Here is a 24,055-nt window from a genome sequence, read left to right on the forward strand (position 1 = left end):
AACAGCAGTGCTGGCAGTGGCACCGCAGCCATCGCTCTGCAGTGTGCACAGAAGTGTGCGCGATGCTCTGGTACCCTCTGTGTCAGGGAGCTGGGTTATTTAACATTGCTGTTGGCGACCGCTCTATTTTCTAGGAATCCCAGAGAAAGACACCTTTGTGCCCTCTTTTCTCAGTGTTGTCATTGCATCTACTGCCGGTTATCAGCAAAGGTAGATAAAGGACTGTCTGACCTGCTCTCGTGCAGCAGCTCTGATATCCTTCTGGGATCTGCGCTCCAGTGCCGCTGCTGTCAGCCTCCAGGCAGCCAGGGGACAATGCAGGCGTCTGTTCATCGCCGAGCTGATGGTGTTGAGAACAATGATGGTATTTCTTGAAGTAACAAGTCCTGGGCATGTGCAGCGTTGGACTGCAGCACTGTTTTCTTTTTTTCATTAAGCAGCAGGAAGCAGCAGGCCAGGTTGGAGCACCCATGAGTGTACACCTAGAGGAAATTTCCACCTTTCTGATAGCTGCAAAGCACAGAAAAGGGAGCAGAGGCTGTCCTTGAGATGCTCACCTGTTACACTTGTGACCTGTAGTGTACACATAGCTGCATGGCATTAGGAGGTGGGTGCAAATGCTCATTCAGCAGCACAGAGGGGGTTAAAGCAAACCCGCACAGGCTGGCTGACTGCAGCTCCTGGCTTTCATAATGCAAAGCTGGTGGGAACCCAGCCCAGTGCTCCTCTCCCCCTGCCCCTTCCCCTGCTGGAGGCACGCTGACCTTCCTGGCTCCCGGGGAGCTGCCTGCCAGTGCACAGCAAGGCCTTGCAGAAAGCAGAGGCGTAAGCGCATGAAAGATGAGATTATTAGACTTTCTTGGGAGAGCACTGAAAGAGTAATTTTCTGGCGTGCTCATGTTGTTTCCTTCCAGGATGGCTGGTATGTAGCCTCTCTCCTCATCTGGGTCCTGCAGATTTCTCCTTGCAGGGAGCCTGGTAATGCAGCTGGTGTATGCAGTATCTCCAATCCTCTGGAGATGGATACATGGGGATGTTCTTTGCTTTGCCGTGCCCTCTGCGTGATGCACAGCAAGTTGCTTAGGCCAGAGCCCAAAAAGGTATTTAGACTCTTAATCCTGTTCTTTGCTGAGATCTCAGGAAGGTTCAGGCACTTTGGTGTGGATCTAACCCCTGGACCTGTGCTATTTGAAGTGAGGTGCTGGAGGTACAGCCAGCGTGTTGCCATGTGACAGGAGCGTGCCAATTCCCAGAGGAGGAAACTTGTTTGTGCACACCTGGCACACTGCTCCGTGCTGCCAAGGCTCCTGCAGTGCTGACCCTGCTGCCAGACCTGTCATCCTTCCCTGTAACCACACTTTGCAGTAGAGAAGTGTGAGACAGACAGTGCAGCCCAGGGCCTCTGGTGCAGCGTTTACTTTAAGCACAGCACCATCGTGGCATTTTTCCTAATGTGTAAAATCCCTTCTCCCTCCCTGCTGTTAGCAATAACCCTTTGGAAAATTGGAAGGGCTCTCCACTTCCTTTCCTGCTCACACGCGTGCACTGGAGTGCCTCACCAGCAGTGCTGGGCTCTTTGCATTGGGGGGAGGTTTTTTCCTACTTTCTCAACTTGAAGAAGAGTGTGTAGCATTTGTTTTGGAAACAAAACCACTTCTAGGGGATTACATGGCCTCTGCAAACAGATCAGTATAAAACAGGTCGTGTGCTTTGGGCTGACTCCGGAGCTTGTATGGGATAGCTGTCTCCTTCCTTGCTTTATGGTTTCATATCCAATGTATTTAACAAGGGTTCTTTTTTTTCTCTTTTTTTAAACATCCAAACTTTTGAAGTATGTGGCACAAACAGGATGCTTAGCACCTTCCCACTGGTCTTCACTGGTCAGTACTTTGGTTGCAAGACAGCCAAATGTGTAGGGATTTTCCATGTAGCTTTTCTCCAGGAAAAGTGATGGTAGGTATTAACAAGAGGTTGTTTGTAATAGCTGTTGAGGGATGCTGACTCTCCTCAACTTTCCTTATTACAGATTTCTCTTGGGGGAAAAAAAAAGAGTTTCCTGTCTCCTTCCTGTAGCAGCAGGCGAGCCGGGTGGGAAGCAGATAGCACTGCAGTCACAAGGAGCACTTTCCTGGCCTTGCACGGTGTCCCAGGGCAGTGGGGCCTTAGGAGAGCTTTGATAACCTCCCTGCTCCATGGGCTGCAGTGCTGGCGTTGTGCTGGGCTTGCAGGTGTCCGTGCCACCTTGTCCTTGGCTGCTAAAGTCATCTTCAGTGAGGGTCAGCTCTGACACTTGTAAACGTGCTCAAGTGTTGTCCTTGGCCGTGGCATTTCTGGCCATGCTGTTCCTTTAGGAGGCACTGAGATCGTATTGGCAGGACTCAGAATGTGAATCCATATCAGCTCTACCCTGGGTTGTGATAAACCTGGAGTGTTGCATCCTGGGGCTGGAAACCCAGGCAAAAGTTGGCACGTTACCTCCACACGTGCATCTCAATGCCAGAGCTGCTGCTTTGTCTGCCATGCGCTGAGCTGGAAGGGAGCGGCTGGACAGCAGCCACATAACTAGGGAGCCTCTGCTTTCTGTATCAAACTTCAACAAAGGAATCCTGGGATGGTCCTGGGAACTCCTAAGTAATGTTCTGAGTAGGATTCTCAAAGCAAACTGTGTTGTTGTATTGAGTTGCTGTGTTTTTCCTCCCAGTTCCGTGCTGCCTGTGATGTGTTGCAATGCTGATGGCTGATGGATAAACCCTAGCCTGTGCCAGCTGTGACTGCCATGGAGCACAGGCACCCAACAAACCCAGGTGGATGTGAAGGTTTGAGAGAGCCCATGCAATTAGTGCATCATTCTCTTAGGCAATTTAGAGCCAAAATAGTGGGTTGTTAATGTATGCTGATGGTTACTCGAACAGGTGAAAATCCTTGGGATTGAGCATCCCGTGCGTGTACCCTCTGGAGGAGACTTTGTGTAGTGTTGCTGAGGGCTGGTTAATATCTGCAGCTTGGGTGTTAAGGGCAGAAGTGAGGGCACTGCAGGCTGGTGGGAACCCAGCCCAGGGTTATCCAGCATCTCTGGCAGATAAGATTCCCCATATAAGAGCCTGATCTGGAGCTTCCCATTTGAACAAACCCAACATGATAGCCTGCAGAGCTCCTTTAGCCAACTGCTTTAAGCTAAGACTTCTAGGGGTGAAGGCCAGAGATGCTTCTGAGTTCTGCACAGCACATTTCTGCCTGGTCACCTCTGTGCCAAACCAGCGAGCTTCGCTTTGGGAGAAGGCTTCAACCAGTCTGGAACTGGAGATCTCAAGAAATGAAGAACCCTTCTCTCTCTTGGAGATGAACTAACTGATTATTGAGCAAATTGTTTGAACCAGATAAAAATACACCAGGACTTTCCAGAAGCCAGCAAATTGCTTGCGCTCTGCTCTCATGGGCAGTCACTAGGACATGGTTGTGTTTGGAGCTGTTTAATCAGCAGCATGCTGCTGTCCCTCCTGCTCTCCAGCACTCTCCAGATCTGCCTGTCTCTGAGGAAGTACAGTGGCTGGTTTGTGACGCTTCCCAGCTTGACCAAGGGCAAACTCCACAGCCTCATAGCTGTGAGCGACCGACCTTTCTTCCTCATACGTGGAGATGGATAAATGTCAGGATGGGTGTTTGCCACCTGGCTGGTGCATCAGCCTGTCCATTTTTATACATGCACCTTGAGCCTGGATTACATACTTTTTTTTTTTTTTTTTCTGTTGGTGATAAAGCTGAAAACACAGCTTGTGTTGGAAGGAAAGGGGCCTGTTGATGTTAAATATTGATACCAATACAGCAGGGCTGTGGCTGTGAGTGTGGGAAGCCTCAAAGCATTAGCTCAGAGATTGTGCTGAATGCCATGGGGATCCCTGTGCTGTGTGAAGTAAAAGAAAGGGCTTTGTGAAGTGCTAACACGCTTCAGATGCAGGCATAATGGACGGAGGTTCTCTTGGGTGTGCAGGCTGTGGATTTGCAGGGCTGAGAATGGGAACGGGAAGATACAGAAAGGAGTGAGTCTTGGGAAGAGGCCCCGGGAGAGTGTTTTTTATTTACTTTGATTTGTGATGTAACTGAAAAGAAAGCAGCTGCCCAGAAATCCAGGCGCCTATGGATTGATTGCTGTAGAGGAAAAGGTGAAGACCCCGTTCCTTGGAAATGCTCGGGCATAGTGGGTTGGATGTAGTAAGTTGTCATAACGGCCAGCACCTCTCTTTGGAGATGGCTGCTTAGTTTGCTTTGTCAGCTGATCAAGTCCAACAGGCATCCAGAAGGCACGGTAAGGGCTGGGAATTTCAAAGTAGCTTTCAGCATTATTCTCATCTCTCAATTATTTTAAGACTCGGAGCCACAGGCAGAGTTAATCTTGGGGTCTGTTGCCCCTTCTCCAACACAGGATCCATGACGTGGTGTGTGCATACCCGCTGCTTTTCAGAGAGCGTATGAGCAAAGGCATGGCTTTGTGCAGACTGAGTGTGCTGCTTCCAAATCCTCGCTGACTCCAAGCTGTGCTGGGTCTGACACGCTCTCCTGCAACTGGATTTGCTGAGCAGCACTTGCTGGGGCGCACAGGTTCCAGCACTGCCTCCAAGTTTTTGAAGCACCCCTTGAAGGCGGAGGGCTGGCTGTAAGGTGTTTTCTGTGTCTCAGTGCTATCTCAGTGAGCCACGTTGAGAGGTTCCCCCTACAAGCATGCTCTTGGGTGGTGCTGGAGACAAGGACCTGGGTTAGCTGGGCACTTTGGGCATTGAGTGACTTGCAGTATCTGCTGTTCCCAAAGGTACTTTGCACGCAGGTCCATTGTAGAGACTATGGGGACAGCATCATTTGTGGCTTAGAGCTGAGCCTTTGTGTCATCTTTGTGCATCTCTACAGGCAACTGCTAGTGCTGATGGTCCTTTCAGTCATAGCTCACCCGCTATTACTTTGTGCTATCTTCTTCATTTTTTTCTTAAATTAAATGGAAGCTTCTGTTTCACACATTTGTTTCCAGATTTCTTTAAAGCTCTTACGTTCACCCCTCCCTGCCATTACAGCTTTCCCTGGTAGATTATAGCCTGCTGGAAAACACAGAGCACATTGTGAGGCCCAAAGCAGGAGCTGACTCAGCAGTCCTTCCATTTAGGCCGCTGCTGTTCATGGAACAGGAGGTTAGGTTTAAAATGCTTCTGCCAAAAAATGTTGCTGCTGTAACAGAACTGGTGCCCGTTTCATTAGTAGTCACTGCATCCTTTAACTTAAGCTTCATAAAAAATTGCAGCCCACTACAGCCTTAATTTAAACACTGGGGAAGAGGGTTTTCCTTTCACATGCTGGAATAATTCTGATTTTTCCATGAGAAGATGTTGGGATTTCCTCCCCAGATCTCTGGAGAAAGGCCGTGTCCTTGGCATGGCTTGTGTAGCTCAGTGGCCCCTGTCGTTAAAGGATTAGACTCATGTGAACTGGAGTCCTGGGGGCTGCCAAAGGGAGATGGATGGGCCCAAACGGTGGCATGTGGCTGGTTGCAGGTTTGGGTCTATTTGTGGTCTTTCTGAATTGGGTCCTTCTGCCCTCTGTGGGGCTTCCCCAGATCCCGCTGGGGTCTGCAAAGGGCCTCCCACCTTCTGCTCAGACCATCCCAGCTGTGAGACACGGGACCAGATCTGGAGCCATTGCACTCAGCTCCTGGTAGGAGCACCTCCGTTATTCTTCCGTGCTGCAGGGATATGTCACTGCCTTGCTGTGCTTCATCTGCTGAGAACAGGGGATGGAAACGGTGCTGGGTGAGTCTTCTTTTCCCTTCCCACTGTCCCTGCTGCTCAGAGCAATGCTGGAGCTTGTGGGTATCCAGAGCTGATTGATGTGCCCAAACCAGACCTTGCTAATCCCCATGAAACCAGCTGCAGGCACGGCAGCAATGAAGGACTGGCTGAGGTGGCCAAGTGCTGCTAATGTGAAGAGGAAGAGGAATCTTATCGAGTTTCTGTGTTCTCTGTAGAGCTAGGTGATGTTCCAAGGAGAAAGTGGCTTTTGAGGAGGGCGGCGGCCAGGGAGCAGTGCTTCACGTGGCAGCGCTGGGAACGGCGGCTGTCTGTCATTCCCAGAAATACACTCAGTGCCATTTTTCCACCAGGAGAATTAGAAGTTATGCAGGCTCGGCCTGGTTTCGTTAATGGATTTAAAACAGGTTTTGGCAGAAAGCAGCCAAGCACATCAGGAACGGAGCAGAAAATATTCTTCACGAGTCCAAGAGCCTGGAAACTGCCTCTCACACATCTACAGCAAGTGACAAATGCTGTTCTGGTTGTAATCTGAAATCTTTCTCTTTTCTCCCTCCCCGGCATCCATCTTGTGCATGAGTGCTTAGGCTGTTTGTTAGCAAATTTAAAGGCACAGAGCTATTGTGGAGTCACCGTAGGACTCCTGCACGGGAGGAGGGACATGTTGCATTAAAAGGTACTTACTAAAGCAGCTGAATTCAGTTTCTTGATTGCTTTGGCTACAGCTCGAGGTGCTTAATCATTTCCTCTTTTATTTCTTCCTTAGTCTGCTCTGCGTTTTTGACAGGTGATTATTAGTGTTGAAGGAGCTGACAGCTCCAGTAGTCTCAAGTGCTGCCGAAGTCCTGATGCTAGTTACAGTGCATGCAGGTTGCCTCTGAGTACTTGGAAAGCAAGGTTGGAAACTGGCACAATGTGAAGTGTGTCTGTCCAGGGCAGCACCTGCCCTGGTCCAGGTGCTGGCAGAAGGGGGAGGGCTTTGACCTCATGTGGTGTACTGCAGGTTGGGAGTGCTGGAGCAAAGCAAGGTCAGTGATGTCCAGATGCAGTGATAGCAGGTCACCAGCTCCATCTGCCTGCCCTTCTCTCAGCCTTCCCAGCTGGAGTTCCCCACTGACCCCACCTTCTGGGTTGACTTTTCACATTCTGCTTACAAAATTCATCTCATAAGTGGATGATTCTTAATTTATCCAAGTCAGAAGGAGAAAGTGGTCAGCGTCAGACCCAAGCCCAATGCTTGAATACCTGTCTTCTCTGCTGGAAGGCTGTGGGGATGCTCAGACTGGTTGCTTGGGACATCCCAGTCATGCTATTTTACAGGCTGGGATAAGTACCACGCAGGCTGCAGCTGTATTTGGAGATCTGTTGACAGCAGGAGAAATATTCCACCGTGGTGCGGCTTTGGTGAATAGCCTCATGGACACGGTTTTGACAGCTGGAACTAGATGATGTTTGAGGTCCCTTCTAGCCCAAGCCATTCTATGATACGATTCTAACTAGCAAATACTAAGATGAAATTAATTCTGTGAAGGGCCCTGTTTTAACTTCTTAGTGGCCCTACTTCTTGCACACGGGGTTCACTACTTCCGTGCAGAAGTTATGCTGCTGTATCGTGTTTTCAGAATAGGTAGGTGCAAGCTATGAAAGTTGTTTTTCTAATGTGCTGTAACTCTGCTTGCTTCCTCACCCTTCGTCTGCGTCTGTACACTTCTAAATAGTAGGAGGAAGAGGGCAGAGAAAGAACAAAGGCTCGTAATACGAATGGAAGGAAACTAGGGAAATTCAGGAGGAAATGGACAGTGAGAAATACAAAAAGATCCAGCTGTGCTGAATGCATGGGGTGTGAGTGTGTGGGGATGCTTTCTGCTGGGTATTCAGAGGGGCAGCGCCCAAGACCTGCATTGTGGAGCTGAACTTTCCTTTGAGTCAGTGACCTATTCAGGCACCTAACAATGTCCATTATGTACAGTCAGCTTGTTTATGCCCAGCGCTGGACTTCATTACCTTTTTTCACGTACAATAAAACAATATTCTCCTTGCAGAGCAGCCAGGCCTAGCTCTGTTTTGCTCTGAAAGCCTGACTGTCTGCTTTGAGCAAGCACCTCAGTTTGTGCTTGATGGCAAGATGCCCAAGGAGAGTATCTGCTGATGAAAACACTTTCTTCTTGGTTGACTGATAGCAAATGTCCCTTTTCTTCAAAGGACAAGGAGGGGAGGGAAGTAGCAAGAGGTGGACAGACTAGCAATGATCACACCCTTCCCTGAGGCACTGCACAGAGGTGAGTCCAAAGCCACACTGGGGCCTGGGGGCGTCAGCCCATGGTGCTCCTGCATGTTTGTGGGATGGAGCAGAGCAGTGGAGCCCGGGGCACTGTGAGAGCATCCCTGCCTTAGAGAGGTGAGCAGTGCAGCTATGTCCTTGCAGATGGAGCTGCCAGTCTGTGTGAACTCTGTGTAGGTTTGCTCTGCAGCTAGCCTAGGGTTAGCCTATAGAGGAACCCGCTGAGAGGCTCCACGGTCCCTGCAGAGCTCAGCACAGCAGCTGCACGAGTGCCTGAGCTTGCTCCATGCTGGAGATATCCTCTCGGCCCTGAGTAGCCCAAGGCTTTTGCCCTGTTACTCAGATACAGCTCCAGCACCAGCTGGCACCAGTTGTCATCAGGTCACGTGGCCATGCCATTGCTCTAATGAACGTGGGAGCTGGAGTACAGCTTTTAGATTAGAAAGCACGGTGTAAGATAGGACTTGACCTTAGCCTGGAGTTTTCTGCAGGAGAACGTCATTCTCAGCTGAGGGAGGTGCACAGCAGAGCAGCTGTGAGCAGTGATTGAAAGCGCTGGAGCTGGAAATAACGTGTGGGTTTTGTTGGGAGAGTAATTTGGGCACTGGAGCAAGTCTGTGCAGGCAGCAGTGCTTTCTCCTTCTGCTTAAAGGGTGAAAGCATCTTGGCAGCTCGCTTCTTCGGTTGCACGCCCTTGTTTTGTTTAACCACCACTCATTCAGATAGGGCTGCTTAGCTGCCGTAGATGTAGAGAAAAAATGAATTCTCTGCATTCAGGGAAACATCTGTCATCTTTCTGAGCAGAACCTGCAGTGAATGCTGTTTGTGGAGCGTGCAGAGAGCTCCAGTTTCATTCTGCAGCCACGCTATTGCTTCCAAGAGAATAGGACAGGCTGCAAAAGGTGGAGAAGGTGGCTTAGCAGCACTGCCCCACATCTCCAAAGTCAAGCAGGGCCTCTGTGAAGCCTGGGAAGTGTGTGCAGCATGTGACACAGAAGGAAGACTTTTGTTCATGTTTGTTCTCAAGACGTTGTGCAGCTTTGCTAGCTGAGCTCTTTTGATTGTCTTAAACACAGTACCCAGAATACTGGGCTTCAGTGCAGTCAGCCTGAGCTGTGCATGCCTGCCATGGATCTTTGCAGTAAGAAGTGAGGAATGGAGCACTGAGATGGGGAAAAAGCAGGAGCTACAATGCAGCTAGATAATGTCAATCTGATCATTCCTTTTAATATTCATTGCCAGGCACAGTGATCCAACTTTGTCATTTTTAAGTTAAGTAACCCTTAGTCCTAGTCAGCTTCTGTCTGCGAACATGAAAGGGATGACTGAGCCCACAGCTGCTAACAGCATATCTCAATTACTTATATTTCACTAGGTATTTAAAGATTTAGGTCTGAGCGTGGAGGATGAAAGGGTTTTTCTTTATCTTTTAATAAGAAATTTGTCTTTGCAGCAAGGAAAAAGAGTAAGGGCTGAAGCATCCAGCAGCATGCTCCTCTTCCCTGCTGCCTCCTCCGTGTTGGCTGGGGGTAGGGAGATCCCACAGGGAATAAAACCACGGCCCTCTTGGGCTCCTGCTCACCACAGCCCTGCCCCACTTCCCAAAATTGATGGGTAAGGATGTGTTGTGCTGGAGTTCTCATGACATAGCCTTGCTTGCAATGCAAGAGACTCAGCGATGTACGTGGGAATTAAATACGTGGGGCTTTGCACGCTTTAAATATGAACAACAAAGGGAAGGATCATCTCTTCTCAGTGCCTGTAATGCGAGAAGCTTTGAAAGATCCCTGTAGTCATTTGCTCTTGCTGTCTCCACTGACTGATAGACCCTTTTGGGAAAGGACATTGTTAGCCTTGTGCTGCTGGAACCTGATGTAAAACAAAGCCAGCAGCTCTCATGTCCCCTCAAAGGCAGCTGTGTGTTGCAGGAGCAGAGCTGCTCTTCTTGCAGTAGCTGTGCAATCTTAGAAATAAGAAAATATACAGTCATGGTGATCATAGAAACTGGTGTAAGTTAAAACTTCTGCCCTGTTCAGGAGAAGGGCGTGAGCAGCTCCCTACAGCCCAGAGCAGCAGCCAGCACCACGCCAACAGGTCACAGCAAGCAGCAGAGCAGCTTCAAGGGAGTTTAGTTTGGTGGTGAGCTGTCATGTGTGGCGTAACGGCCTTCATTGGTGCCTTGGGATGCTTGCTTTGCTGTGAGCTGAAGGAGGGGATGTGGATGGCTGTTGTGGCAGCCTTGGGGTGAGGTGGAGCAGGGTACAGCAATCCCCATGTGCTCCATGACGTCAAACTGGGCCGCCTGTGTTCTTCTGCAGCTCCAAGCACAGTGAGGGTGAAGGTCCTGGAGATGTCCAGCAGCTATAGAAGCATTCCTTGTCTGATGTTCCACTGCACTGAACCCTGCCTCTATTTGTGCTTTGCTGAGAAAGCCTGGTGGTGCTGTGGAAGTGCCAGTAGCTCAGCTGCACACCTAATCCAGGCTGGGGATTTTCTCTGCTGTACCTTCATTCCTTTGTTTTTAGGCTTATCCAGTTGTTACAGCCTCAGGACCAGCCTGATGGCCAGAGGTGTGAGGTGAGGAGGAAGTCATTCTGCTGGGGAGATGTAGCTGGGAGCCAGTATGCACCAGCTGCCTCCCAGCCTGCTGCTTCATCTCTTTGTATCCCAGGGTTCTGTCCTTCCTCTCTCACGTGACTCCTGGGATGGAAAGGATCTCGTTACAGAGGTTGAACCCCAAAAGCTGATTCTTTTACGTCACCTTTCCTGGTATTGCCTCCACCTTTGGTTCTTCTTCTCATGTCTTTGTGCTCTCGCCATCCTTTGCTCCCCTGAACTCTGAAAGAAGTGGTTGGTGCATCAGGGGAAGTCTGCCTCAGCCCCATAAGGTGGGGGAGCCAGGTAAAACCAACAGTTATCCTCTGAAGTGGCTCCTTGGGACAGTACAGATGCATGCTTTGCTCTTCTGCAGTAGCAAAGAGCTGCTCTCAGGTACGCACCCCACCTGGGAGATGCTCCTGGAGGATTCTGCTACAAAGGAGAAGAAAAGTGAGGGGGATTTTTGTTCTTAATGTAAGAATCCCGCATCTAAGCTGTGCCTGTAGGCATGTATTTAACTGGTGAGAGCTGTCAGTTTTTCTTCCAGCAGAATTTATTCTTTTTCTGATGCTGCTTCTGCCTGGAGTTAGTGTAGCAATAACAGAGATAGGAAGCACCGATTCTTACCTGCATGATGTCACCGTGCTGCCCACTGGGCTTTGGGCAGCTTTATTTTTCTCACTGAGAGGCAGGAGATGCCATCAGGGCCCCCAGGGTGAGATTCAGATGCTCACAGATGGGGTCTGGGTATCCGAATCCTCCAGGGGGAATATACTGGGGGACTGTAGTTTGCAGTGTTTCAATTTCACAGTCAGAGGCAATGCTCTGTATGCAGTCAGTATGACTGTCCTGGGTCTTATACAAGTCTGGAATGAAGCCCATCCCAATCTTACACATGCCCCATAATTGATGGGCTGCAGGAGCAATCTGCTGCCTCGGTTTAACAGTCAAAACAGAGAAAAGCTGAGGGCATTTTTTTTTTTTTAATTTGAGTCTTTTTTTTTTTTTAATTTTTTTTTAGTTCAGAAGAGCCCATCTCTGCTAATTGACTGTTAAATGAGATTGCTTTCTGCAAGGCACTCTTGCCACGTGAGGCCTTTAAGGAATAATGCTCTGATCAGCTGCAGGTAGGGCGCTTAAATACAATCTGCCTAATGACTGCAGGGCTCAGAGCATCTGACGTTAGGGAGCCAACATTTTGGGTTAAGGAGCAGCCCCTTGGGCTGGGGGCTGTGCTTTTTTCTGAAATGCTAATCTTGCAGACAACAAAGGCTGCTTTTTAATCTCAAAGGCAGTGCAGTCAGGTTGGAGCTATGGCTCTTAGCTGGAGGTTTCCAAGGCTGCACACGTGTTATCGCATGTCGGGACCACCGGTGAGCCACCCACTTGTTTGTGCATCCTTTGACCCAATTGCTGCACATGCAAATATTGGGTGTTTGTGTACATTTACCCCATTTGGAAAAATCTGAGCCCTGAGGGATTGCAGCTTCCTTTTGTTGTGAAGCAGCCCAAGCAGAGAGCCAGCTCAAGAAACGCTGCTTGCTCGCCGAGCTGTGCTTCCAATGGGGGTCTGTGAGCTGCCACGCTCTGTGCTGGGGTGGAAGGAAGGCTGCTGCTGGAGCTTTGGTTTGGGGTCAGAAAGGGCTGGGTGGAAGGAGGGGCTCTCTGTGAGCAGAGGCAGGCACGCTCCTTCCCTCTGCAAATCCTGCTGTGCTGTGCATGGCCCCAGCAGCCTGCTTGTTGTGGGACATGGAGAGGGCTCACACTGCTCAGGTGGCTGTTCCCCCATCTCAACTGGCTGATGCACAGCATCCCAAAGCCATGATACCACACAGCAGGGGAGAAGTGGGAAGGGGAATAGTATGTGCTCTTCTGCATTAGAGCTAATGCAGAGGGTGTTTTATTGCTGATATTAAACCTGGATGAGGGCAAAGAGAGAATGCAGCTGATGCACAGCACCTGCCCCTCACAAGTGCCCAAGCCTCTGGAGACCCAGCAGTGATTTTGTAAATCACAAGCAGGTTTCCAGCCTTTCCTGTAATGGTGCTTTTACATGCTACCCATTGAATGGCCTCAATAATTGGTGCATCAGATTAATCTATAAATTGAGGTAGATTTAGAAAAGCCATCAGAGAGCAACATTTAGTGCACGGTGCCTAGTTCAGTCCTGTTTGCCTCTGGTTGTTCTGACCAGGCAGATAATGCAGTGCCTTGTACTAAATCATGTCACAGGGAGAGCATTGAGATGTGGTCTGGGTGTAGCATGCATCTGCAGGGAGAAGGTTTCTACATGCAGCAATATGCACGTGAAATAAACAGGAGTGACGAGATCTGCCCTGACCCCCAGCATCCAGCCTGCCCCTCTTTTCTGCTGCAGAGCCCCGGGCTGTGCTGCTCGTGGTGTGACCTGAGCCAGGGATCAGCCTGGGGCCACATGCTGCTGTTGCAGCCCCACATGGAAGTGGAGCTGCTGGCTGAGCTGAGTCAGGTTGCCACCTCTTGGTAAGGTGACATTACAGGATGTCTGCCCGCAGACTTTGGTGGCCTTTTCTTTGGGAAGGGAAAGGAGGTTTCCTTTGCGAGGGCAAAAGGCTTTAAACAAAGCCTAAATTCTGCAGCTGCTGGCTAAGTTAAAAAAAGAAGTACTGGCACTCTGTGCTCCTGGAGATGAGCCTTTCCCAGCTCCTCCTCACCCAGAGATGTGACCATCCCTTCTGGTGCCTTTCCTTTGTGCTGCTTTCTCAGATAAGAGTGGCATGAGAGTTTCTTCTTCTCACAAAACCCCTTGGCAGGGTTTTTACCCTGCTTGGGTTTTGTGCTCACAGAAGCGGGTTGGGTTGGGTTGGAAAGGGCCGTTGGATTAGATGGTCTTTAGGGGTCGTTTCCAACCTTAACGTTTCACTGTGGCAGGGATTTCCTAGAGGGAGTGGCTGAGGTTTGATTTGGTATTAATTGACTCCTCAAATCTCTAACAGCAGACCCTGAAGAGAGCTGGGTGTTCGAAAGCCATGAGGTAAGAGGAGGAGGTACGGTGTGCCCCTGCAGCCCTGGGGTGGCTGTGGCCCAGCTGGGATGCGCTCTGTCCCTGCCAGGTGCCTGCACTCAGGTCACAGCATTTCCCTGCACACCTGTAGTCAAGCTGCAGCCTGCATTTTCCAAGGAGGCATTCATCCACTCGCAATGGAAAGACTTACAATTTGGGATCCACCACATCCTTTGGGAAGCTGTTCCCATGGTTAATGCATTTACCACGTAACTGTTTCAGCTCCCTGAAGGAAATTGAAGCCTCCGCTGGCAGCCTGCCTGCCTTACTCAGTGCTGCTGCACTGCTCTGTGGCCCTGGGACAGAAGCTTTGCAATGAAGGGGTTGGGTGACCTGTCCTATGGCTGGGGACCTGGAGCTGCACCCTGTGACAGTGAGCATTGATGGGAGTTGCTTTGGTCTTCATTCAGCAGCATGCTGCTGGTCCTGTGCATGACAGCTGCTTTGCTCTCGGCAGCTGGTGGGTCACTCAGGATTTGGGAAATCCTCGCATCCCATGCAGGGGCTGTGGGATACTCACCAGTGAATTCCAGAGACACTGTGTCACCAAGATCCCAGCTGGGCTGTTGTCCCCATTCTACTTCCCAAGCAGCTTTTGGTGGGTAGATGGTGACTGTCAGACCTGCTGCTCTGTGCAGGAGCTGCCGGCCATTCTTCTTGCTCTCCAGCCAGAAGGGGACAACAGAGCGAGGTGACACCTGGGTCCCTCTGGGGCCTGGCAGTCTATTTCCAGCCAGGTGGGTCCTTGGGAGGAGCAAGGCAGTGCTTCCAAGTGTGGCTGCCAAAGCTTGAAGGCGGCATTCGAAGCACTTCAGCCAAGCCCTGCAGAAAGAACACACGAAACAATCTTATTTTCTTCTATTCTCTACATTTCAGGCTCTCCACTTCTGTCTCTTGCTTTGTTACTGAGCCATTTCTGTGGCCATCAGCTGTATTCAGAAAGCAAAGCGCATCCTTTCAACAGTTAACTTCCTATTGCTTTCAGAGGGTTGGACTTCAGCTTCTACACAGCAAACATCTTTTAGGGCACATCCCTCCAGTCCGTGCCCCGCAGTGCCCACCCTGATGGGCTCATTTGGCCAGCTCTTGGTCTGTGATGGAGCAGCGCTGTGGAGGGAGAGGTAACTGACAGACACACCGGTGATGCTGCCCTTCACTAAAGCAATTAAATGTGGTCGAGTCCTATTTCTTGTTTTATGGCTGCTTGTAGCAGTGCCCAAATGTTTATGGTCCCCCGTAGGCCCACGTGCTGCCAGAACTGCCTTTCCACTGGAAGTTAATATATGATAGTCATGCTATTTATTTCCTCGCATGACGCTGCAAAGCAACTGCTGCCCTGGGTGGCTCAGGCTGGTTACTCATTACAGCGATGCGTTTGTGCCAGAAAGCCCGGACGCTTGCTCACCCTCCTTTAATTTCCTGGGAACTTTCCCCTGTCCCAGGCTGCCGAGCTTTGCAAACATTTGCGGGTGGAAGGCGGTCTATTTGTTTTCATCGGGACTTTGCTTAAAACTGTCAGATTAATTGCTGGGGGAGAGGGGGACCCTCCTTGCTCCTGTCCTGGCTTTCTCACCCCGTTTTGATCAAAGCCCTGCTGTGGTGGGAAGCTGACAGGGCTGAGTGCAGAACCCTGGGGGTCCCGTGTTGAAGGAGGGCTGCAGGGGCAGTTTTCTCAGGCTGTTGGAGTGCCTGGCACCATAAAGAGCAATCTGCCAGCAGCCCTGGCTGTTCCGCCGTCCCCACGCATTCAGTGAAATCCCGTTAGGCTGGAACAATTCCATTAGCAGCACTGCTCCGCACGGTCTGCAGCAGCCCCTGCACCGATCAAAGCCGAGTCCGTGCAGCGAGGCATTCCCTGCGTACCTCGGGGCTGCACTGCGAGCCCGAACAAAAGGTTTGCTGTTAGACAAAGGGGAAGGAGCCAGCCTCTGAAGGGAGGCAGAATTCCTCCTCCCATCGCCAGCAGTTCTTTTCTGGCTGTTCTTTTTTAAGGGCTGGTTTGGTGACCGTGCGTTGTTTTGCATTTGAAGATGTCAATGTTTTTTAGGTCTCACGGTGAAATAATGTCAGGGCCGGAGGTTCCAGCAGCTCCGAATGTTCTCAAACAAATGCCTTTTAAGATAAAAAGCGGTTTGTGCTTGATCCCAACCCAGCGCCGTGGTTGTTTTATTTGAAACCTCCACTCTGAGCTCAGCGCGGTTGTGGGAGCTGTGGGTGCTGGGAGTCGTTCATTCACTCCTGTTGCTGTGCCTAAATATGGGTGCCGGTGTGCTTTGCAGGATCAAGTGAGTCCATGTGAGAACAGAGTTCTGATGTTTTGGCTGAAAAAAATTTAACGACCATCTTTAGCTTTCGCCTCCCCTCGGCTGCCATAAGCTGATCAGCTCAGCTTCATTGTGGTTTTGCACAATGCAGTAAATTCTGCACATGGAGAATGTGCTCAGGGAACAGTCAGCGTGCAGACGGTACGTCCCCACAGGGCAGGGCACAGGTAAGGTGTGTGCTGGTGGGTTTGCAATCTTTGCGTGCCAAGTACGTGGCCAGGTCAGTGCTCACAGCCCGTCACTGTGCAGGCAAACCAGGTGCCTGCCTCCAATGGCAGGTCTGCTCTGTATCACACTGTGAGCCGCAGCCTCCAGCTGGGAAGGGACAGCTTGTCCGGCACTTGGCCTTGGTGATGGTGCTGATGGGGCTGTGGCTCTGGCTGCCCACCAGCTCCTGAGGGGAGGGTTCCCATCCATCAGCTGAGTGCTGGAGCTGTCAGACAGGGCTGCTTAGCACCGACTTGGAGCCGTTAACGTCTTCATAGCATCAGGAGTCAGCTGAACGCTGCAGCTCTTTCAATTAGGCTCCTGTTGAGCTCCATCCACCGATACTGTAACGTCGTTGGCTGGCCCTGCTGCAGTGCCTTGGAGGAACGTGCTGCTGGAACAGCCTCCCTCTGTGCTGCGTGCTGGACAGGTGCCAGCTCCAGGCTCTCCAGCGTCACCATGATAAGGAGGGCGCTGGGTTTTGGTTCTGCTCAGCCCTTACAGCCTGGGGCAGCTGCGGGGACGCTGGTACAGAGGGGCCTTTTGTTGCTGTGCCCTGTCCCGCAGTGACAGCCCGTGCGCGGCCCGTGCTGCCCAGCCCCATCAGCACAGCCCTGTTTTGTTGACAACAACCTCGTAGCAACTTTGTCTCAAAGGCCCAAGGAAAACACCGTGCTTCCTCCAGCTCCCTGGCCTCAGCGCCACGAGCGACAGAAAGGCTGCGGGCCTCAGCAGGAAGCCTCGGTCCCTTCCCTAATGAGGTCTTCCTGCTGATAAGGGGACCTGCAGGGCAGGGCAGGGCTGAGCCAGCGAGCCCCTGGATTCTGGCTCGGGGTTAACGTGTCCTACAGAGACTGTGGAAGGAGCCTCCAGCCCCAGCATCTGCCAGAGAGGTGCTGTGCTGATTTGGGTGCTCACGGAGGGGCACAGCATCCTTCAGTCCTCTGATCTTGGTGTGCATGGAGACCCATTTGGTTCTGCTGATTGCAGGCTGATGTGGGAGCATGTTTCCTTCATGAAGGTGAGGTGCAGTCTGCCTTAGCAAAACAGCACTGTGCCCCTTGTGAAGTTTCACATAAATTCACCACGCTGGATTAATAATAAATCCAGCAATAAACCCATTGTCAGCATACCAGAGCACTGCCCTTGGACGGGCCTGCAGCTCTGTGCTGCTGGGAGGTGGGAATGCCACGTGACACCATCAGCTCCCCACTGATTATCTTTGGCTGCAGTTACCACCAGCATCAAGTGTGCCTGCAGCCACCTCACCAAGGCAGCATCCAGCATGCACTTAGCCTGTCACATCACCATGGCTTCTGCATGCCAGTGGCAACCACGTCATCTTGGCTGTGCTTTGACTGCAGAGCTGTCAGCGTGTCCTTGCTGGCAGCACCTGGTTGAACGCTCAGCCCCCCGCTCAGTGGGCACCAGGTTTCAGCAGCTGGGACACTGCTGGGATGAGCACTCTGCTCACAGAATGCACGGTTTGATTTGAAGGGAGGACAGTGAGACAGGCAGTCTGCTGCAGTGGGTAGGAATCTTCCACTTCTTAAAATGAAGGTATTTACTGGCTGCATCAGTTGCCCAGCTGTGGTTAGTTTGTATGAAAACCATTTCCTGCTGTTAAGGGATACTGTTTGGCTTCACAGCCATTCGTGGCAGGAACAGATAGGAGTATCTTCAAACCTCTGTGCTCTTCTCTGTGCTGGGTGAGTCTCACCTACGTCCCCCCATCAGAGCCGTTGGGGTGATGTCTCCAGTCACAAACAGTGCTCTCAGCTGGTGATGACAACCTGGAGCGGTTGCAGAACATTGCTCTCATGGTTTGTATGCATCAGTGACTGCTCTTAGGTGTGTTTGCTTGCACTATGTCCCAGAAATGTTCCTTAAGAAGAAGGCTGTTGGCTAAACATCAGTACCACCCTATTTTGTGTTCAGTGTTTGCTTCTTATGTATTAAGATCTTACTGCTAGAAAAGCTGTTGTCCATAGGAGGATCCAAGCAGCAGCAGCAGCAGGGTTTGCAGTCTGTATACTCCCAGGGAACCAGCAGGAACAGAGAGTAGAGGTGAGCAGGGAATGCTCCTGGCTCCTTTAGTAGAGCACCCATTGTTCCCTGGTGATGGACAGTGTGAACAATGTGAGTGAGCAGAGTTGCTCACTCTGCCATCTGAGTCTGCTTTCTTTTGGCTCTGGCTCTCTCTTGGTTGGCTGACTGGTGCTTGTTCAGCTGCCGTCTGGTCTCCAGAGGTGCTTCATAGAATGATGGAATGGCTTGGGTTGGAAGGGACCTCAAAGATCATCTAGTTTCAATCCCTGTCCTGGGCAACATTGCCAACCACTAAATCAGGCACTAGATCAGGCTGCCCAAGGCCCCATCCAGCCTGACCTGGAACACTTCCCCAGAGACATATTGTTCACAAAGACAGGACATCCTTCTCCAGGTGTTACTCCTCAGTAGCTGTGGGTGGGCATTGTGTACAGCATACACCAGTATGCAGAGACATCTGAAGTAGGCTGTCAAAGGATGCGAGTCAGGCATTGGAAGCCCTGGAGGTATTTAAGAGACATGTGGACATGGCACTAAGGGACATGGTTTTGTGATCGGACTTGTTGGTTGATGTTGGACTAACCTTCAAGATCTTGAAGGTCTTTTCCAATCCAGGTGGTTCTATGAAGCGTGCAGGCAAATGGGAGGAGCAGCACAGGAGCGGTGCAAAGCTCTGCCTTTGGGCAGCAGGTATCCTCTGTGCACATCAAGGAAGGAAGTAACCTTGGCAGCAGCAGTGCATGCACAGATCTCCCTCCATCACTGCTTCATCATGAGTCAGCGGTGTCACAGAGCTGTGCACAGAGCACGCTGTCACAGGCTGGGCAAGGAGCTGCGTGCAGTGCAAGGCATGCAAGGCGTTCCTCCCAGTGCTGCTGCCAGCAGCCCTGCAGCTGGAGCCCATCCCTGGTTTGGACACTGCGTTTCTCACTGCAGTGAGCGCGGTCAGAGGGCTGGAAGTGGTGAGGAATGAGGAAAGCTTGGAGGAACAGGGGTTGTTTAGTCTAGGAAAGGGCAGGCTGAGCGAGGCAGGCGTGAAACGCTTTCAAAGACATGAAAGGCTGTTGCAGAAAGTGAGGGAATGATCTGTTCTGAATAGCTACTGGAAAATGATAACAAGAAAACTCACACAAGTTGGAGGCCGATGGAGTCCCAAAACCTGCAGCGTGTGTGGGATTGGCATCAGAGCACCCAGAGAGGAGAGCAGCCTGACTCACTTTGCTGGGACCAGCAGGCCCTGGGAACCCCATCCTCCTATTGCTCAGGGACTTTTTAATTGTGGAAAGTGAGAGCATGGCTCTGTGTCCTCAATAGGCAATTGTCCTGGTTCCTGTCCCTAGGATCCAGTATGTCTTAGCAAATTACTTTCTCTCTTTTAAATGCCTTGGTGATTAAAGATGCCACAGCAGATACCCTTAATGAGTGCAAAAAGGGTAATAATTCCTCATGCTGGCACTGAATGCAATTAATCAGGCCCCGTTACTTGCTTTTTAAACAGATGAGGCATTTAAGGCCAAGCAAGTTTTTAATTGGACTTTAATGTCTCTCATTTACTTCATGTTGGCACGGGCGTAGGAATTCCCACCCCCAGGTTCGCTGCTGGGTTTTTTCGGGGTGATGAAAGGCTCAGTGCTGAGTGAGGAATCTGCAGCAGACCTGCACGTGTCCTTCAGGCCATGCTGCAGGGCAAAAGCAGCCCATCCCAGCACTGACAGCAGCTCACAGCATTTCAGGAGCAGGCAGTAGCTTTGCACCCTGCACCTCAAACATCCCAAAGGAATCCGGACGTGGTCCCAGTGCACGCTGTGATTTGCAGCCTGAAGGCTCCCACCCATTTCGGAGGTGTCCAGGGACAAAGGCCCTATTTCTTCATCCTCATTTCTCCCACTCTGAGGGCATCAAGCTGAGTGCATCTGCCCTGAGAAACATATTGTGGAATACCTCACCTTCCACACCTTCTGCCTGCCAGCCCACACTGCAGGTTGGATCAGTTGTGATGCTTCCTTGGATCTGTCTCGGGGCATCCTTAAGCCACTTGCTGAAACCCACAGCCCCATGGCAGTTCCTGCTGCCTTGCACGCAGCGCTAATTATCTGCACAAGTCAGTGCCTCTGCAACATATTGGAAACAATCTGAGGTATCAAAGTGTGGCAGGCGTTTGTCTTCCATCCGTTGGATTCTCTTCAAATAAGCTCCATCTGTCCGCCAGCTCCTGGCCCAGGGCAGGGCGAGCTGCTGCACACAAACACCGCCTGGCCGGCGGCAGGCAGCGCCTCGGGGCACACTTGCCCAATGTTTGTTTGGTTTTGCCTGCTTGTTTGTCATACCTCCTCTGCTCACAACCTGAGCGCTCATCTGATAGGGCTGGTGGTTGTGCAAGGCTTGCATGCAGTCCCAGCTGCAGGAACCGAATCTCTCCATTTTTATCCCATTCACGGGACCGGGGCCTCTTGCACCATGGTTCTTCCCCCAGCGACCTGTAGATAAGGATCCTTGGAGCCGTCGTGCCCTGCAGAGTAAGGGAGGATGGGGGCAGAGTGAGGATGAAGCTGTGCTGCCCAGAGAAGTTGTACGGGCTGCCCAAAGATGTTGTGGGTGCCCCATCCCTGGAGGTGCCCAAGGCCGTGGATGGGGCCCTGTGCAGCCTGAGCTGGAGGGCACGCAGCCCACAGAACTGCTTGGACCCTGAGGTCCCTTCCGTCTAAACCATCCTACAGTTCTACTATTCTGTTACTGCATGATGGTGTGGACGTTTCAATGGGGTGTTTGGGGAGACAGGTGAGCAGGAGAGCCCCCAGTGTGCCCCACGGCCATGCAGGCTGCAGGCACACCCCCCTGCAATGCGCACACTGGAAGAAATTTGAGGGCCAGGCCCTGGGATACTCCTGCTCCTCTTCCCACAAACCCAGGGCTTACTGAGATTCCCTTAATTCAAGGTCTTGTCCCCCACATATACCTACATCAGGGAGCTGCAGCCCCGAGTGACCGCGGCCAGCCATTCTTGCACTGTGAATCTTCTGGCTGAGGCTCACAAAGATGTCATTTTCTTTGATTTAATTCCATGTAAACTGCGGAATTATTCTGCTTTGGAGGGCTGCAAATTATGGAAGCATAAAGCACACTAATGATGCGATAAGGACAGCTCTGGATGCGTTCCACAGAGCGGCTGTGCGGGGGCAGGACGTGCTGCTGCCGCCTGGGAACAGCCTGCCGCTCACCTGGGCCCCCTCCCCACATTCCCCCGTTTCTCTGGAACGAGAATCATTTCCTCTCTGGCTTTTTGCAGAGGCACGGGCCCTGCAGACGTGGAGCTATCTCTGGAATGTGTGTAAACAAGGAGTTGACGGGATGTTGGTCCCCCCCCCACTCTCCCGGCCTGGTTTAAGAAGGGGTTAATGCAAGTTTGCTTTGCTGGTTCCAAGCTTTGAGAATTGTCTTCCCCCGGCAGCGACCTGCTGACCCCAATCCTCTGTGTGCCTTTCCCAGCAGAAAGCGGAGCTTCGGGGGCCCCGGCACGCGGGGTGGGATTTCAGCCCTCTATGAACAAGGAGAGGAAGGACAAAGGTGGTCCTGGGAGCTGGGGGTGGTGTGGGATCCCAGCGCACGGCGAGCTGGTGTGTCATGGGATGGGGCTGCCCATGGGATGTAGGCTATATGGGGAACGTTTCTCACTGAGAGGGCGGTGAGGTGCTGGCACTGCTGCCCAGAGAGCTGTGAGTGCTCCATCCATGGAGCTGCCCAGGCTGGGGCCAGCCTGCAGTGGAGCATTGGAAATAGAGGGTCTTTGAGGTCCCTTCCAACCCAACCATTCTGTGATTCTGTGAGATGGGACAGGAGCAGGTTTGCATGCAGAGGGCTGTTCCTGGGGGCAGGTTCTGGTGCTCCTGTCTTACAGGTGGTTGGAGTGTTAAGCAGAGGGACAGAAGTTTAGAAGTGGGGTAGGGGCTGAGACAGCACGTGTCTCAGTGGGGTTACAAAGAGCTCCAGCTGTTTGTCAAAAACAAAATGAAATTCAGACGTAGGTGTGTGAGTGCACGACTGATGAAAGCAGCATGGGATCCAGTCTGGGCTCAGACTGAGTGGCAGCAGCCAGAAGCTAAAGCTAGCTGAGGTCGATTTGGAACCTACCGCCGAAATGGTTAATTCCTAGATGTGCTGTCAGCACTGGTGACGCACTGAGGCTGGATCCCTTCCAGAAAACAACACTTTAACCCGAAGACAAAGAGCTGGGCTTAGCACGGAGGTGATCAGTGGAATGGCTTGGCCTGGTGTATACAAGGGGTCAAGCTGGATGATTTAATGATCTCTCTTGGCCTGAAAGCTCTCTGTTCTCTTAAGAAGATAAATGAAAAAGCCCTTTGACAAAAAAGCCAGCACTCGAGATGTGCGTGTAATGAACTCGGCGCTTCCAGGGCAGCGGCCGAGCGGGCTCTGCGGGCAGCGAGACCCTGCCTGGAGCTGCTGGGGCTGCTAGCCATCTGCTCGCCACCAGCCAGGCCACCGTGTGACAGTGATGTGTCTCAGCCCCGCTGCTCGTCGCTGGCCCCCTGTATTGAAGCACGGTTTGCTCCTTGTCTCCTGCAGGGTGAAGAGGCCGAGCGGTATCAGCAGCCTCCTGGGGAAGATCGGCTCCAAAAAGCAGAAGATGAGCACACTGGAGAAGTCCAAGCTGGACTGGGAGAACTTCAAGGAGGAGGAGGGCATTGTGGAGGAGCTGGCGATCCACAACCGAGGGAAAGACGGGTAAGAGGGGCTGGACCTGATCCCAGAGCTGCATTTCCCATTACTCCTACATGTGTAGGAACCCATCACGTGCCACAGAGAGTCCAGGAAACACGGGATTTCTTAAGAATTTATTCTAAGGGTACGTAAAGCTGCTTTAGGTATTACAGGAGGACAGGTGAGGCCTGCGGCAGGTACAGGCAGACACCTCTCGCTCTGCTAACAGCCTTGTGACCTCAACCCGGCTGACGCACAGCCTGCCTGCTCCTTATCTCACCTGCTGGTGGCCCGAACCGGTCTAACGCAGTGCTCCACCAGGAAACACGACTGCCTTTGCCCTGTTTTGTTTTTTAAAAAAAAGCAAGTCTCCAATGGGGACGAATGGTTTCATCTTGCTCCTCCAATGGCATGCTCCAGCTGCATCAGCCTGCCATCCCCCTGCATTTAAACGTATGCAAACCCGGAGCAGCTGGCAAGGTGTGTTACAGATTAAGGCAGAGCTGGGCATCGGTTGTGTGCACCAAGCAGTGCTCATGCCAGTGAAGTTAATGGAAATGTCATAAATGCAAATGACAATGCTGTAAATAAAGCAGAAAGCTAATAACGTGCACTGCGGGGAACGATAATAAGATCAGAAGTGGCATTTCCACTACAAGTGCTTTGCTAAGCTTGGGAGGACGGAACCACTTTAATGGACGGCTCGTAAAGTGTATTTTTATGTAAGCTGTACTTTTATTCTGTCTGCAGGAAAAACTCAGAGTTTCTGCATTCCAACAGCTTTGGGTTTGGGTTTGGGATCAGTATTTTATAACAGCTGCTTTCTTAAGGCAGGCTGAGAGCCTCTGCCCCTTCAGCAATCACTTGAGCAATCATTTACACATCTGTGAAGACCGCAAGGAGTGGTTCTGACCCTTCAACCCAGCAGAGCACCAGGTCTCTGCCAGCACTGCAGGCGTTACAGACCTCTGCTCCACACCTTGCCTTGCAGATGAGAACATCTGCCTGGCGAGGAGAGCACTGTGTCCTTGCTGAAACACCACGTGCC

At 51.5% G+C, this 24,055-nt stretch overlaps 1 protein-coding gene across 1 annotated transcript in view; it reads left to right on the top strand.

Annotated features, from left to right (window-relative positions):
- Window positions 1–24,055, top strand: part of CFDP1 (chromatin remodeling protein CFDP1) — a 50,361-nt gene that overhangs the window by 22,851 nt on the left and 3,455 nt on the right. The window contains exon 6 of the mRNA XM_031615348.2: window positions 22,873–23,031. Coding sequence (XP_031471208.2) covers window positions 22,873–23,031 — 159 coding nt within the window. The remainder of the gene's footprint in view (window positions 1–22,872; window positions 23,032–24,055) is intronic.

The sequence above is a fragment of the Phasianus colchicus genome, chromosome 13, assembly GCF_987193195.1.
Source record: "Phasianus colchicus chromosome 13, bPhaCol1.hap1.1, whole genome shotgun sequence".
In the NCBI taxonomy this organism is placed as follows: domain Eukaryota; kingdom Metazoa; phylum Chordata; class Aves; order Galliformes; family Phasianidae; genus Phasianus; species Phasianus colchicus.